Raw genomic sequence first — 14,553 nt, 5'->3', positions numbered from 1 at the left:
TAAGCAAATGGAACTGTACAGGATAGTATCAGGAAGATATGAATGTAACGTTTCCTGTAGTGTCGACCAGGGAAGATCCGGTGAGAGTCTGTGTATGTCAGAAATGCAGCAGAGAAACCACCTGTGGAAGGAAGTAATTAAATCCATTAATTGTAGGGAAGGATGCATGGATCTCAAGAAAATCACAGCCCAGCAGAGAATGCACACACAAAAAAGAAAAAACACATGCACAAAGTGCAGGAAAAGCTTCAGTTTGAGATCACACCTTTTTAGACACCAGAAAACCCACACAGGTGAGAAACCCTATAAATGCCTTGAGTGTGGAAAAAGATTTAGTGATATCTCACACCTTATTGGACATCAAGGAACTCACACAGGAGGCAGACCTTATAAATGCATTAACTCTGGGAAGATGTTTAGTGACAAAGCACACCATATTTCACATCACAGAATCCACACAGGAGAAAAACCATATAAATGCCAGGACTGTGGGATGAGTTTCAACCGGAGGTCAAACCTAACTCGACATCAGAAAATCCATACCGGAGAGACACCTTATAAATGCACTGAGTGCGGGAAAGAATTTAGTGACAAGTCACGCCTTATGGGACATCAGAGAGTCCACACGGGAGATAAGCCCTATAAATGCCCTGACTGTGGGAAAAGTTTTAGTGACAACTCACACCTTGTTACACATCAGAGAACCCACTCAGGAGAGAAACCCTATACATGCCTTGATTGTGGGAAAAGTTTCATTCAAAGCTCAAATCTTATTGTGCATCAGCGAATCCATACAGGAGAAACACCCTACAAATGCCCCGATTGCGGGAAAAACTTCAATCAGAGTTCAAATCTGACTAGACACCAAAGAATCCACATGGGAGAAAAACCTCATAAATGCCTTGACTGTGGGAAAAAGTTTAGTGACAAATCACAACTTACTGTACATCGGAGAACCCACACTGGAGAGAGACCCTATAAATGCATCGACTGTGGGAGAAAGTTTAGTGACAAAGCACACCTTATTACTCATCAGAGAACCCATACAGGAGAGAGGCCCTATAAATGCCTTTACTGTGGGAAAATGTTTTTTCAGAGCTCGGATCTCATTTCACATCACAGAATCCACACAGGAGAGAAACCATATAAATGCCAGGACTGTGGGATGAGTTTCAATCGGAGGTCAAACCTAATTCGACATCAGAAAATTCATACTGGAGAGACACCTTATAAATGCACTGAGTGTGGGAAAGAATTTAGTGACCGGTCACGTCTTATGGGACATCAGAGAGTCCACACGGGAGATAAGCCCTATAAATGCTCTGACTGTGGGAAAAGTTTTAGTGACAACTCACACCTTGTTACACATCAGAGAACCCACTCAGGAGAGAAACCCTATACATGCCTTGACTGTGGGAAAAGATTCCTTCAAAGTTCAAATCTTATTGTGCATCAGCGAATCCATACAGGAGAAACACCCTATAAATGCCCTGACTGTGGGAAAAACTTCAATCAAAGTTCAAATCTATCTAGACACCAGAGAATCCACATGGGAGAAAAACCTCATAAATGCCTTGACTGTGGGAAAATGTTTAGTGACAAATCACAACTCAGTACACATCAGAGAACCCACACTGGAGAGAAACCTTATAAGTGCATTGATTGTGGGCGAAAGTTTAATGGCAAAGCACACCTTATTACGCATCAGAGAACCCATACGGGAGAGAAGCCCTATAAATGCCTGTACTGTGGGAAAACTTTTTTCCAGAGCTCAGATCTCATTTCACATCACAGAATCCACACAGGAGAGAAACCATATAAATGTCAGGACTGTGGGATAAATTTCAATCGGAGGTCAAACCTAATTCGACATCAGAAAATCCATACCGGAGAGACACCTTATACGTGCACTGAATGTGGGAAAGAATTTAGTGACAAGTCACGCCTTATGGGACATCAGAAAACCCACACAGGAGATAAACCCTATAAATGCCTTGACTGTGGGAAAAATTTTAGTGACAACTCACACCTTGTTACACATCAGAGAACCCACTCAGGAGAGAAACCCTATACATGCCTTGACTGTGGGAAAAGTTTCATTCAGAGCTCAAATCTTATTGTGCATCAACGAATCCATACAGGAGAAACACCTTATAAATGCCCCGACTGTGGGAAAAACTTCAATCGGCGTTCAAATCTGACTAGACACCAGAGAATCCACATGGGAGAAAACCCCATAAATGCCTTGACTGTGGGAAAAAGTTGAATGACAAGTCACAACTTAATACACATCAGGGAACCCACATTGGAGAATGCTCCTATAAATGTCTGGATTGTTGGAAGAGTTTCACTCAGAGTTCAGTTGTTATTTCACATCAGAGGGTCCACAGCGACCGCAGAGATGCTCTGAATGTAGTGGCCAAAGAATCCCACCAAAATCCCAGCAGAATCAGCCTCCGAGGGTTGTCTAGACCAGGAAAACTGGTCAGGGTTGGTAACTTGCGCATTTCCCCCTGACCTTGATCAAACCCTCACCATTTCTAGTCTAGACCAACCTTGAGCATCTCATTTCTATCATGGTCTCCGGCCCCCCAAAATCAGACTCACGAGGACAGGAGATGAAAGTGTCGCAGACTTGGAGGGGGAATTTGAATAAATCTGAAACACAGTGTGACCGTTCTGAGCTTAAATCTCTGGTTCCATCTATTGGTAATGCAGCTTCTGGTCCCGGCACCTAGGGACCCAGGCAGAGCGCTTTGCTTTCTGCTGGAGCTGGGGAGGGGAGCAATAATTTCCCCTCCTCTGGCTCCATAAGGGACCCCAGCGCCTGTGGACCTAGGCAGAGAGCTGTGCCATGGTCCCTGCTACAGCCAGGGGGAGGGGAGCGCTGCAGAAACGTGCTCTGCCTGGGTCCTTAGGCAGCGGCTCCCTCCTGCAGCCAGCGGGAGGGGAGACGCAGGCCACTTTGAATGCCCCCATGGGCCACTTTTGGCCCCCGGGCTACAAGTTGGGAACCACTGCTCTACGTCATACTGATGGGAGAGAGCTCTCCCGTCGGCCAAATAAATCCAACTCCACAAGCGGCATAAGCTGGAATGAATTTTGTCCAGACTTCAAATCACGTCTGGGGCTCTTTTCTGCACTGCTTCCAGTTTTTCAACATCCTTTTTAAAACATGCAGACCCCAGGACTGTATTTCTTATCTCCATATTGCTCTCCCCAACGCTATAGACAGAGGTCAAATGACCTCCCCACTCCTGCGTTTCTACATCCATGGATCGCATCATTAGCCATTTTTGCCCCAGCATCACACTGGGAGCTATGTTGAGTTGCTTGTCCACCATGACCCCCTACATCCTTTGCAGAGTCACTTCTTTTTCAAAGGTATTTAGGGACCTCCAAAGGCAAAGTCTAGAAACTCCAGTCTCCCCCTAAAATCCCAGTGTAAACAAACCTTAATTATTAGTTTATTTTAGGCTGATGTAATCCACATACTGCAGGATTTGTCCTTCTTTGGCCTGAAGAAAGGGCTAAAAGCACTGGGGGGGGGGACGGGGGGGGACATAGATTTTAGTTGGAATGCTCTGAGCCTCTCCAGAAGGGGCCAGAAACACCCAGGACTAGGCAGGTCCCCCACATGGGGTGGGGGGAAGGGTACACTTTACCGGGGCCCACAGGCCCTGGGCCGCCCGGCCCAGCCTGCAACCTCCATTACCATGAGGAAAACAATTTTCATGGCTCATAAGATTGTATGTATGGGATGAGGGATTGTGGTATGTGTGTGGGAGGAGGGCCTGTATTACAAGTTTGTACTGGGCCTGAAAAAATTATGCTTGGGCCCTGGGACTAGGGCCTGACACAGTACAAAGCACTTCACATGGGGCTTGTCTACACTTGGAATGCTACAGAGGTGCAGCTGCACCATGCCGGAGCTGATGGCGAGAACTGCAACCTCTGCCAAATACTTCCTCCTGCACCTCCTTTCCCCCCAGCTCCCGCTTCCCTCCCGCGGCCCCAAATCACCCTTCTCCCCCACCAGCAGTGTCCTCTTTTGGGGAACAAATATGGTAACCGTAGTAAAACCCAGATAAGTCAGTCATTATTTTCCAGTCAGTTCCCAGTAGCTAGGTCAATGGAAAGGGACCATGCAGGGAACCTGGAAATTTCACCCAGCAACAAAAAGTTACTGTAGGAAACGCAATTCACTTCTGTTCCCATCCCAGCTCCCTGCTGGGTCCTAGCGATAGACCCATTGCACTGCAGCTAGCCTGCCTCTGGGTAGCCTCGCCCAGGGTATTCCTACAATCATAGATGTGTGGGACTGGAAGGGAACTCTAGGGGGGGGGATCTAATCCGGTGTCCCCTGCACTCAAGACAGGCCTATGTCATGACTAGACCATTCCAGCTTTCCTTGCCTGGAAGCCTGTCTGGGGGGATGGAAAAGAGGAAACTGCAAGATCCCCGGGAGGGTGGAGAAGGGGGATTTTTCTATTGGGACTTGGGATTGTTGCAGAGAGTCTCAAAACCCAGGGGGACACCAGAGAGGGGACTACTGGGGTCCTGGCCCCAGAAGAAGCCTGGCCGGAGCCCTTCCTGAGATGCAGCAGGGAACACGTTTCTCAGGGCCATGCTCTGGGTGGGTGGGTGGGATTCGCTGGGCAGGTCTCTGGAGTTAAAGGGCAGAGAGAAGGGGTTTTTTTCTGGCCGGGATTCTGCGGTCTTGGTGGGGTGAGCAGTGGGGGGGATTCCTGGGCTCTGGTTCCTGCTCGCAGGGGGGCAGCAGCGCTCGCTCTGCCTCTGTTTATCTTCCTAGGTCAGATCGTCCATTGTGAGCCGGAGCCCGGAGTGAGCAGCTGGCCGTCCTCAGAGCCCCCCTGCGGCCTGCCCAGCTGGGGACTTTGGAACTAGCCCCCGGGGGCAGCCCCCGGCCCTGCCGACCCCCGCCGGAGCCCGCAGGTGATGGGGGAGCCGGGGCAGGGCCGGGCCGGGCAGGGAAGTGACTCTGCACAAGCGGCCCCGGGGGGAGCCTCAGACCCCGCAGCGCCGGAATCTGCTGCCGTGTGCGGGGAGCGCCTGCCGGAGGGAGCCGGGCTGCGCTCCCCGCAGCCAGTCGCTGCCCGCGCGGTGCCCAGGGTCTGCTCCGGGGCCAAGCGGGGAGGGTCGGGAAGGGGGGTTGGGGGAACATGGGTGGGCCCCGGCGGGGTTCCCCTGGTGTGTCTCTGGGGCGGCTTGTCAGGGGGGGAAGGGGTGAAAAATCGGACTGAAATGGGGGGAACAGGAGGGAGGGGAGAGTGGGGTGGGGGCGGGGGAGGTTTTCATTTTACAATGTGACCCCTTTACCAACATCTGAACCCCTCACTGCTCCGAGACCAGCCCCTTCTGTTCCCAGAGATGGGCAAATCTCCCCAGTACTGAACTGCTGCTGGGGCCATCTGTGCTCCAGCCCAGACATCGGTTCTGACAGGAGGCCGGATCCTGCACTAGTGCAGAGCCCCCAGGGTGTGATCCTTGCAGAGACTGTGTCCTCCTACTGCACGTGTGCGAGACAGCCTCAGTAACATGCTCTCGGGGCAGTCTGTGGGCCCTGTGTGGATATCAATCTGCTCAACGTTTGTTTCTCTTCTGTATAAATAGGGTTGGGAGGATTAGATTTTTATTGGTAAATGTCCTTAAACGTCGATTTCACCGTACACACATAAATGGAGGAACATTTATTTCCATAGAAAATAATCAAAATGTACAGATAGGCAAAGTACGAAAAATGTGGCTTGAGAGGTTATTAAAATTGATGTCAGGATATTTACTTCCTCTGGTTTGACATGTGATGATGACAATTTGGGTTGAACATTTCTACAGCGTTAACCTTTTCAAATCTCAATGTCTACAGTCAGTAAATAATAATTGTCTGACCCGCCCCATAATTTCCTGAAACTGTGAAAATTTAAAGTGATAAAAATTGAAAATAAATCCATAAAAATTAACATTGATATTACCATTGAAATGATCAAAAAATCAAATTCTGCCAAACCTGTATATAAATAATGCAATACAATCACTTACCTCTTTTCTCTACATTAATAAAATATTGCTTTATAAACCTAAGACTTTTTCCTTTTCTTGCATGCTGGATTTTGATATAAAATCTAAAATTTTGTTCAATTTCTCTCTATTTATAGATGAACATATTATCTGCATAAATGTTTCTTATTTGTTTCTCTAAATACCCACTATAAAGAAAAAATCATAATATTTTGCCTTCTCCGTCTCTAATTAGCTGACAAATTCTCTCCTATTTTCCTAATTTTCTCTCTCACTTGTCAAATAATAAAAATAAAAGCCCTTCAAAATTCATTGATATTTTCACTCTATTTAATTATATAAGATTTCCTCAGTTTTGGAGGAAAAATAGTGCCCTGAGTCATTGATTTGATAACAAAGAGAAAATATCAGGTACTAAAAGCCTCTTGAATCTAGCAGAGAAAGGCATAAGTAGAAAGAATGGTTGAAAGTTAAAGCCAGAGAAATTCAAATGAAAAATTACAGTGATTAACCAATGGAAAAAACTACTGCTGGGAAAACAGACCAGATTCCCCAGGGCTGGAGCCTGCTGAACCTAGTAGCCAGAAGCTGCTCTGAAATACGAAGGGGGCACCCACCAGTGAGGTCGATGGGGGATGTCCCCTCTTCTCACACCCAGCTGCTGGGAATGGGGAGGATTTGGGGATTCCTAGCCCTGGATCCTGTTCTGTGGCTCCATCTCCTAAATCAGCCTCTGCCTGCTAGGTGTGTGATAAAGGGGAAGACCATGCCTTCCTCCATCTGCTGGGAGGGACAAGGAGCTCTCTTATTCTCCAATCACCCTGAAGCCTTCTGGCTACTCTGAGCAGGGTGGGGGTGGGATCCTGCTACTCTGTCCTTCCCCAGAAATTCCTTTTTATCAGCCCTGCTCCCCTGTGAATAGGGGGTTTGTGGCTGGGGCAGCAGGTGCTGAGCGGGGGGCTCTTGTTGTTTCAGGAGACGGTGACCTTCGAGGAGGTGGCTGTGTATATCACCGAGGGGTAGGGGCTCTGCCGGACAGACGATATGCAGGAGAATTATGAGACGGTGACCTCACTGGGTAAGGGATTCCTGGCCCTTCAGGTATTGGAACCTGGGGGGTCTGTGATGTAGCTGGATTGGATTCTGCTCAGTTTCTTCCTTGCTCATTTAGGTTACGTCTACACAGCATCTGGGAGGTGTGGTTCCCAGCATGCACCAATTCTGCTATAGCTAGTGCCTAAAAATAGTGGCGCAGAGAGGCACTTGGGCTAGCCAGTTGAGTACATGCTCTGGGGCAGGGTAGGGTTGTAATCAAGTGGCTAATCCGAACCACAGCCCACGCTCCCATGGTCACACTGCTCTTTGTAGATGCTGGTGTTTGTCTGTAGACCAAGCTGGGAATTTCACCACCCAGCTCCTGATTTCAGGAGAAGGACCCCAGAGTCCCCACCACCTGTTTAAGACAGACTTTGATCTCTACTCCCCCAGCCATGGGACAGGGGAATCAGAAACACAACGAAGATGCTAATTCATCTCCATCCCTGCATCCTTTGAGGTGGCAGAAGCATTAATTGTCCTGTCTATATTTACTCATGTCTGTTCCCCTCCCTTTTAGGGACTAGCTCTCTCCATGGGGCAGATGTCAGTCACCCACGCTGACTGAGATCAGGCAGGAGCTTCCTGCCCTCCAACTTTATGTCCCCCAGGGTGTTTGGAAGGGATGTGGAAGCTGAATCTATTTTCTCCACTGTTGGTCCCTGGCGCTTTGTTTTGTCTGTTACAACTAAGTTATATATTCCAAGGGAGGCGACATTATTTTTTAAATTTATTTTTAAAGCCTCTGTTTCCAGCTACACCCTGGGGTACCATTGTTGTACCTGGTGCAATATGCTGTGTAGTTAGAGAGAGGGTTTAAAAAATGGAGTGTCTTCCATGCTTGGAAGATGAGGAGCATATCCCGGTTGCAATGGATCATGGAGCACCAGGGATCCACTTCAGAGAAGGAAAAATTACAGATGTGTTAAAAAATGTTCCTTTTCTCAATCTCCCCCGCAGTGATTGTGTTGTGTTTCCCCTCTCTGCTGTTCCCCTTTTGTTCCTTTCCCCCGGCACACATGATGACCCCTGTCTGGATTCTTTCTCTTTATTCCAGAGGGTGCTGGGATGGTGAGCGAGAATGAAGCGGAGAATCTACAGCTCGATGGTTCTGAGGACGTGGATCTGCATGGAAAGGTGTTAAGAAGAGCTGAAGAGAATTTATACCAGGATCATAAACATGGAAAAGCCGGCAGAAATCAGCGCAGGTCAGAGAGGCTGCTGGGATATGACCCAGGGAAGAAAACGTGTGAACCCATAAATTATGGTGGAGATTACCAGCATCTTAAGGAAGCCACAGGCCAGCAGAGACTCCCCACAGAAGAGAGAAAAAACACATGCACTGAGTGTGGGAAAAGCTTCAGTCGAAGTTCACACCTTATTTCACATCAGAGGATCCACACTGGAGAGAAACCCTATAAGTGCCTTGTCTGTGGGAAAGATTTCAATCAGAGCTCAAACCTCATTTCACATCAGAGGATCCACACAGGAGAGAAACCCTATAAATGCCAGGACTGTGGGAAAGGTTTCAATCAGAGTTCACATCTTATTAGGCATGAGAGAATGCACACAGGTGAGAAACCCTATAAATGCCTGGAATGTGGGAAAAGCTTTATTCAGAGCTCAGATCTTATTTCACATCAGAGAACCCATACGGGAGAAAGACCCTATAAATGCCTTGATTGTGGGGAAAGTTTTGATTGGAACATGCAGCTTGTTAGACATCAGATGCACCACAGGGGTGAGAAACCTTACAAATGTTTGGATTGTGGGAAAGGGTTTAGTGACAGTTCAGCCCTTATTACTCATCAGAGACTCCACACAGGAGAGAGACCATATAAATGTCTCGATTGTGGGAGAAGATTCAATCGGAGTTCGCACCTAACTAGACACAAGAGAACCCACACGGGAGATAAACCCTATAAATGCCTGGACTGTGGGAAAAGTTTCAATCAGAGCTCATACTTAATGTCACATCAGAGAACTCATACAGGAGAGAGACCCTATAAATGCCTCGAATGTGGGAAAAGATTCAGTTGGAGCTCAGACCTGATTTCACATCAAAGAACTCACACAGGAGAGAGACCCTATAAGTGCCTGGACTGTGGGAAAAGTTTTAGTGACAATTCAGCCCTTATTAAACATCAGAGAATCCACACAGGAGAGAAACCCTATAAATGCCTCGACTGTGGGAAATGTTTCAATCAGAGCTCCACCCATATTCGACATCAGAGGATCCATGCGGGAGAAAAACCTTGAATGTGGGAGAAGCTTCAATTGGGGTCAGTTCGTATCAGGCATCAGCAAATCCAGGCAGGGAACAGACTTCTTAAATATCTTAAGCATGGAAAATGCTTCAAGTGTAATTGACATGGGAGACTCCGCACAGGAGAGAAATTGTATCAAGTCCATCACTAGGACTGACTATAATTTTTCTTTTTAATTCAATTCCCATGAACATATCTTTGATTTCTTTCATGCTAAGTCAGACTCATAAGGGCTGGAGATTAAAGCGTCACAGATATGAAGAGGGAATTCAAATGAATCTGCAACATAGTGTGATTGTTCTGAGTGTATATTCTAATTTACGTGTATTGATAAAGCAGCATCTGGTCTTTTTCCTGCCAACCTCAGATTGTTTGCAGACGGTGGTGTGGGTTTTCTCTTTTCATTAGGATGATGTTAAAACTTTTGTAACTAATATGATCATATAAGAAGGCTCCGAATGAGGCAGGTGTAGACAGTTCAGAGGAGAACGTAGGTAAATCTGTTCTCCTGAATTTTAATAATCTGGAACATGCTCTGGGATGTCACTTTTTATGAACGTGAAAGTGTCTTATGTCCCACCCTGTATTGCTAGTTGTTCTCTCTTTGCTGAAGGCCATTAAGGCACATAATTGGATGTTAGTTTTGTTTTACAGGACATAGCGGTGATTTATTTGAGACTTCATAAAACCAGTTGCTAGGACATTATCTTATTTTAATTGTACCATTTTCCAACACTTTGCTATGAGATTTTAATGTTGTTTGAACAATGATTATTATAAACCGGCATCAGCACAACCATGATGGGGCCAGTGTGAGCGTCACAGGCTGAGAGACAGAGACTGACATCTGATCTACACTAAATGTAGGTCGACCCAGCTACATTGCTCATGGTGGAGGGAAATCTAAATCCCTGAGTTACGTAGTTAATCTGACCTAACCCCCCGGTGCAGATGGCACTAGAATTATAGATGAGGGTTGGAAGGGACCTCAGGAGGTATCTAGTGCAACTCCCTGCTCAAAGCAGGACCAACCCCAACTAAACCATCCCAGCCAGGGCTTTGTCAAATCAGGCCTTAAAAACCTCGAAGGATGGAGATTCCACCACCTGCCTAGGTAACCCATTCCAGTGCTTCACCACCCTCCCAGTGAAAAAGTTTTGCTTAATATCCAACCTAGTCCTCCCCGACTGCAACTTGAGACCATTGCTCCTTGTTCTGTCATCTGCCACCACCGAGAACAGCCTCGCTCCATCCTCCTGGAACCCCCACTTAGGTAGCTGAGCCGCTATCCAATCCCCCCTCATTCTTCTCTTCTGCAGACTGAACAAGCCTAGTTCCCTCAGCCTCTCCTCATAAGTCATGTGCTCTAGCCCCCTAATCATTTTTGTTGCCCTGGACTCTCTCCAATTTGTCCACATCCTTCCTGTAGTCGGTGGGAGGAAGTAGCTAGGTCAACGGAACAATTTTTCCATTGACCTAGCTGCTGTCTCTTGATGAGGAGGTATGTTATATTATGTTATATTTACATTCATAACTTTATTAGACACTAAAAATCATGGACTGGATAGAGACTGGATTTATGCCTTATTACAACTATCAATAACCCACTGCCCACCCTCCCACAGCTTCTTCCTCCTCTATGATGGGAGAGGTGTTAACTGGCCAATTCATCTTGAATGGTCCCTTGAGATATGTGGTAACTACTTATATTACTGCTGTTGTATTTGGCTGTGACAATCTCAGGACCTTTCCCTGACCTGAAGAAGAACCCAGTGTAGCTCGAAAGCTTGTGTCTCTCACCAACAGAGGTCAGTCCAATAAAAGATACTCTCTTCCTCACCTTGTCTCTCTAATCTCTTGGCACCTCTCGGTTTGACCGCACCACTGCATACAAAGATTTGCTTTGTAAAACGCTGCGCTCCATTAATGAAAGGTGCTATTGAGGAACAACTTGCTTATTGATTTTATGAGGGCGGCACACACTTTGTTGCTTCTTTAGGCCGAGCTCATCATGCACACCAAGGGCTCAGGGCATCCCCACATCGGTGGGTGAGGCTGGCCCCTGATTACGGGTTTGCAGAGGGGAGGTGGAATCTGTGGGTCAGGAGCATGAATAGGAAGGATTGGTTGGAGCAGGCAGGGGCAGGGCCTGGCTCAAAGTACAGCTCAGGCTAGTAACACAGGTGCAAGACGTGGGGTAGTCCGGCCTAGTGGTCAAAGTCGGAGTCAGAGCTGGAGTCAGGAACTGAGCAGGGTTGGCGTGGACAACAGGCAGAGGAACAAGTACAGCTGCAGAGCGGCCACCAGACAAGTCCAACTAGGGGCTTAGGAGCAGTCCCGGCAATTCCACTCAGTCAATCCAGCTGAATAGGGATTTCAGCTGCAGTTAGCCGGCTGATCCCTGCCCCAGCGGCAGGCTCCTGGCACAAAGAAACGTGTGATCTTCGGGTAAGCCGCTGCCTGTGATTTGGGTGCACAACCCCGAAGGGCTCCAAAGGATTTGTTCAGTGCACACTAATCTGAGGAGTTATGGAGCAATATTTTATTAAGGGAGAGAAAAGGGGCTAGATTAATGGTAATTGTATTTGTATATTTATATATAGGGTTGGCCGAATTTGATTTTTTTTTTTTTTATCATTTCAATGGATAATATCAATGTTTATTTTTAAGGATTTATTTTTATTGATTTAAATTTTCACACTCACAGGAAACTATGGGGTGGGTCACACAATAATTTCATGACTGTAAAGATTGGAATGAAAAAGTTAAAAGTTTTATAACCTCTTATAACTCAGCCATATTGGACACAATCAGTTGATTCAATTGTTTTTCACATGAAGTTCAGCTCCCCTGTCTTTGCAACCTGGCAAACCTTTGAAATGGGTTCTTCAAATCCAGACCAAGCTACTCTCTCTGCACCTAGAGGCCATGCTGGCTTCTCCCCCATTTGCCAGTGTGAAGTTCACCTCCACCACGTGGTAGCTTCATGAGCTTCTTTACTGTGCCTGTGTAAATGGAGGTAAAAATATTACTTTAAAGGAATACAAAAAATATTTTAAAGAGGAAGTAATTTGGGGGGTTGAAAGGGCATTTACAGGGGCTTACAGGGAAAAGGCCGTCCAAGCCAGGTAATGAGAACTGCAGCTAAGCCATATTTGGGAACTGCTGGAGGTTTTCTGCAGACATATAACAAGAAAAGGGATTATTTTAAACACGAAAATCATGTATTTGAATTGTCGTTTGTGGAGGGGGGTGAATGGAAAATATTTCACTGACTCGAGTCTCCTTTAGCAGCTCAATACATAATATCAGACAGGCAGTGGGGTGCCCCGTGCCTTCAAGGACACAGCCCTGGGAAGCGGGGTGCGAAGATGTACCATCTTGCAAGGGGGGGAAGCCCCCCGGACCCGCACCACCTTATTTTTGCAGCCAGGGCAGTTGTCTCACCCTCTGTAGGGTAACCTTCACCCCCTCTGCCCCTCCCCGTCTCTGGCGTCTCCCCCTTTCCCACCACCTGGCCTGCACCTGCCCGGCTCTGCCCCCGGCTCCTGCCCCCAGTCCGCCTCTTGGCCCCGCTCCTGCCCCCAGCTGTCGGACCCTCCTGTGCCTTCAGTCCCCCCGGCCCGATTCCGCCCGCCGGATTTTCCTCCTTCGCCCCTGGGATCAGCAGCTGCTCCAGGCCGGGGCGGGGGTGGAGGCAGGGTCAGGGCAGCAGCTTCAGCCGATGGCCCCGAGCACCCGCAGCGCCCCCGGCCCGGCCAGCCGCGAACGCGGAGCGGGGCCGGATGTCGGCAGCCGCGGGTCACAGCCGCTCCGCTCTGCACATGCTCTGCGGGCTCGTGTTTACCTTCCCGGGTCAGCGGGCGTGGCCGCCGCCGCCGCCTCCTCCATTGTGAGCCGCGAGCCGGGCCGGGGCCGAGCCGCTGCTGCTCCCCCAGCCGGGCCGTGCCGGGGCCAGCCCTTCATCGAAGCCCCCCGCGCCCAGCCCAGCTGGGACTTCCCAGCCCCCGGGGGCAGCCCCGGCTCTGCCGACCCCAGCCGGAGCCCGCAGGTGATGGGGGAGCCGGGGCCGGGCCGGGGCTAGGCAGGGAAGTGACTCTGCACAAGCGGCCCCGGGGGGAGCCTCAGACCCCGCAGCGCCGGGAATCTGCTGCCGTGTGCGGCAGGCGCCTGCCGGAGGGAGCCGGGCTGCGCTCCCAGCAGCCAGTCGCTGCCCGCGCGGTGCCCAGGGTCTGCTCCGGGGCCAAGCGGGGAGAGTCGGGACGGGGGGTGGGGGGAACATGGGTGGGCCCCGGCGGGGTTCCCCTGGTGTGTCTCTGGGGCGGCTTGTCAGGGGGGAAGGGGTGAAAAATCGGACTGAAATGGGGGGAACAGGAGAGAGGGGAGAGTGGGGTGGGGGTGGGGGAGGTTTTTCATTTTACAGCGTGACCCCTTTACCAACATCTGAACCCCTCAGTGCTCCGAGACCAGCCTCTTCTGTTCCCAGAGATCGGCAAATCTCCCCAGTGCCGAACTGCTGCTGGGGCCATCTGTGCTCCAGCCCAGACATCGGTTCTGACAGGAGGCCGGATCCTGCACTAGTGCAGAGCCCCCAGGGTGTGATCCTGGCAGAGACTGCGTCCTCCTACTGCACGTGTGCGAGAGAGCCTCAGTAACATGCTCTCAGGGCAGTTTGTGGGCCCTGTGTGGATATCAATCTGCTCAACATGTGTTTCTCTTCTGTATAAATAGGGTTGGGAGGATTAGATTTTAGGGGGTAAAGGTCAGTTCTACCCTACACATACAAATAGATGAATAAATATTTTCCATGGATAATAATCAAGATGTACAGAGAGGCAAAATAGGAAAAATGCTGCTCCAGAACTTCATGGAGTGCGCTTTAAGGGTATTTGCTTGGTATCTTTTGACATGTGATGCTGCCAATTTGTGTTTTCATGGTTATAAAACTAACTTTAATTCCAGGATTTACAATCATGAAATAATTATTGTCTGACCCACCCCATAATTTCCTGTGAAACTGTGAAAATTGAAATCAATACAAATCAAAAAGAAAACCTTGTAAATTAATACTGATATTATGCTTCGCCTCCATATAAATATAATAATAAAATCACCACTAATGTAGCTCCTTTTCGTTTTATTAATAAAATAT

The 14,553-nt window shown here is 48.5% G+C and overlaps 1 protein-coding gene, 1 long non-coding RNA gene and 1 pseudogene across 2 annotated transcripts; 2 read left to right on the top strand and 1 right to left on the bottom strand.

The window, feature by feature from the left end:
* The window catches only part of LOC137162545 (zinc finger protein 208-like), a 220,664-nt pseudogene extending 217,785 nt beyond the window's left edge, over positions 1-2,879 (top strand).
* Positions 2,880-6,079: 3,200 nt separating this feature from the next.
* Positions 6,080-11,240, top strand: LOC137162533 (zinc finger protein 436-like). Its single transcript, XM_067562419.1, has 2 exons — positions 6,080-7,117; positions 8,192-11,240. Exons 1-2 carry the CDS (start codon positions 7,084-7,086, stop codon positions 9,391-9,393), a joined length of 1,236 nt encoding a protein of 411 aa, XP_067418520.1. The 5' UTR covers positions 6,080-7,083; the 3' UTR covers positions 9,394-11,240.
* An 877-nt stretch (positions 11,241-12,117) lies between these two features.
* LOC137162549 (uncharacterized) lies at positions 12,118-12,851 on the bottom strand. Its single transcript, XR_010922393.1, has 2 exons — positions 12,507-12,851; positions 12,118-12,406 (listed from the first exon to the last, which is right to left on the bottom strand). It is a non-coding gene; the product is annotated as an uncharacterized lncRNA (long non-coding RNA).
* Positions 12,852-14,553: the final 1,702 nt, after the last annotated feature.

The sequence above is a fragment of the Emydura macquarii genome, unplaced genomic scaffold (assembly GCF_026122565.2).
Source record: "Emydura macquarii macquarii isolate MOO-44397 ecotype Brisbane River unplaced genomic scaffold, CSIRO-AGI_Emac_v2 contig_2428, whole genome shotgun sequence".
Lineage (NCBI taxonomy): Eukaryota > Metazoa > Chordata > Testudines > Chelidae > Emydura > Emydura macquarii.
This window is presented reverse-complemented; position numbering and strand designations above follow the sequence as displayed.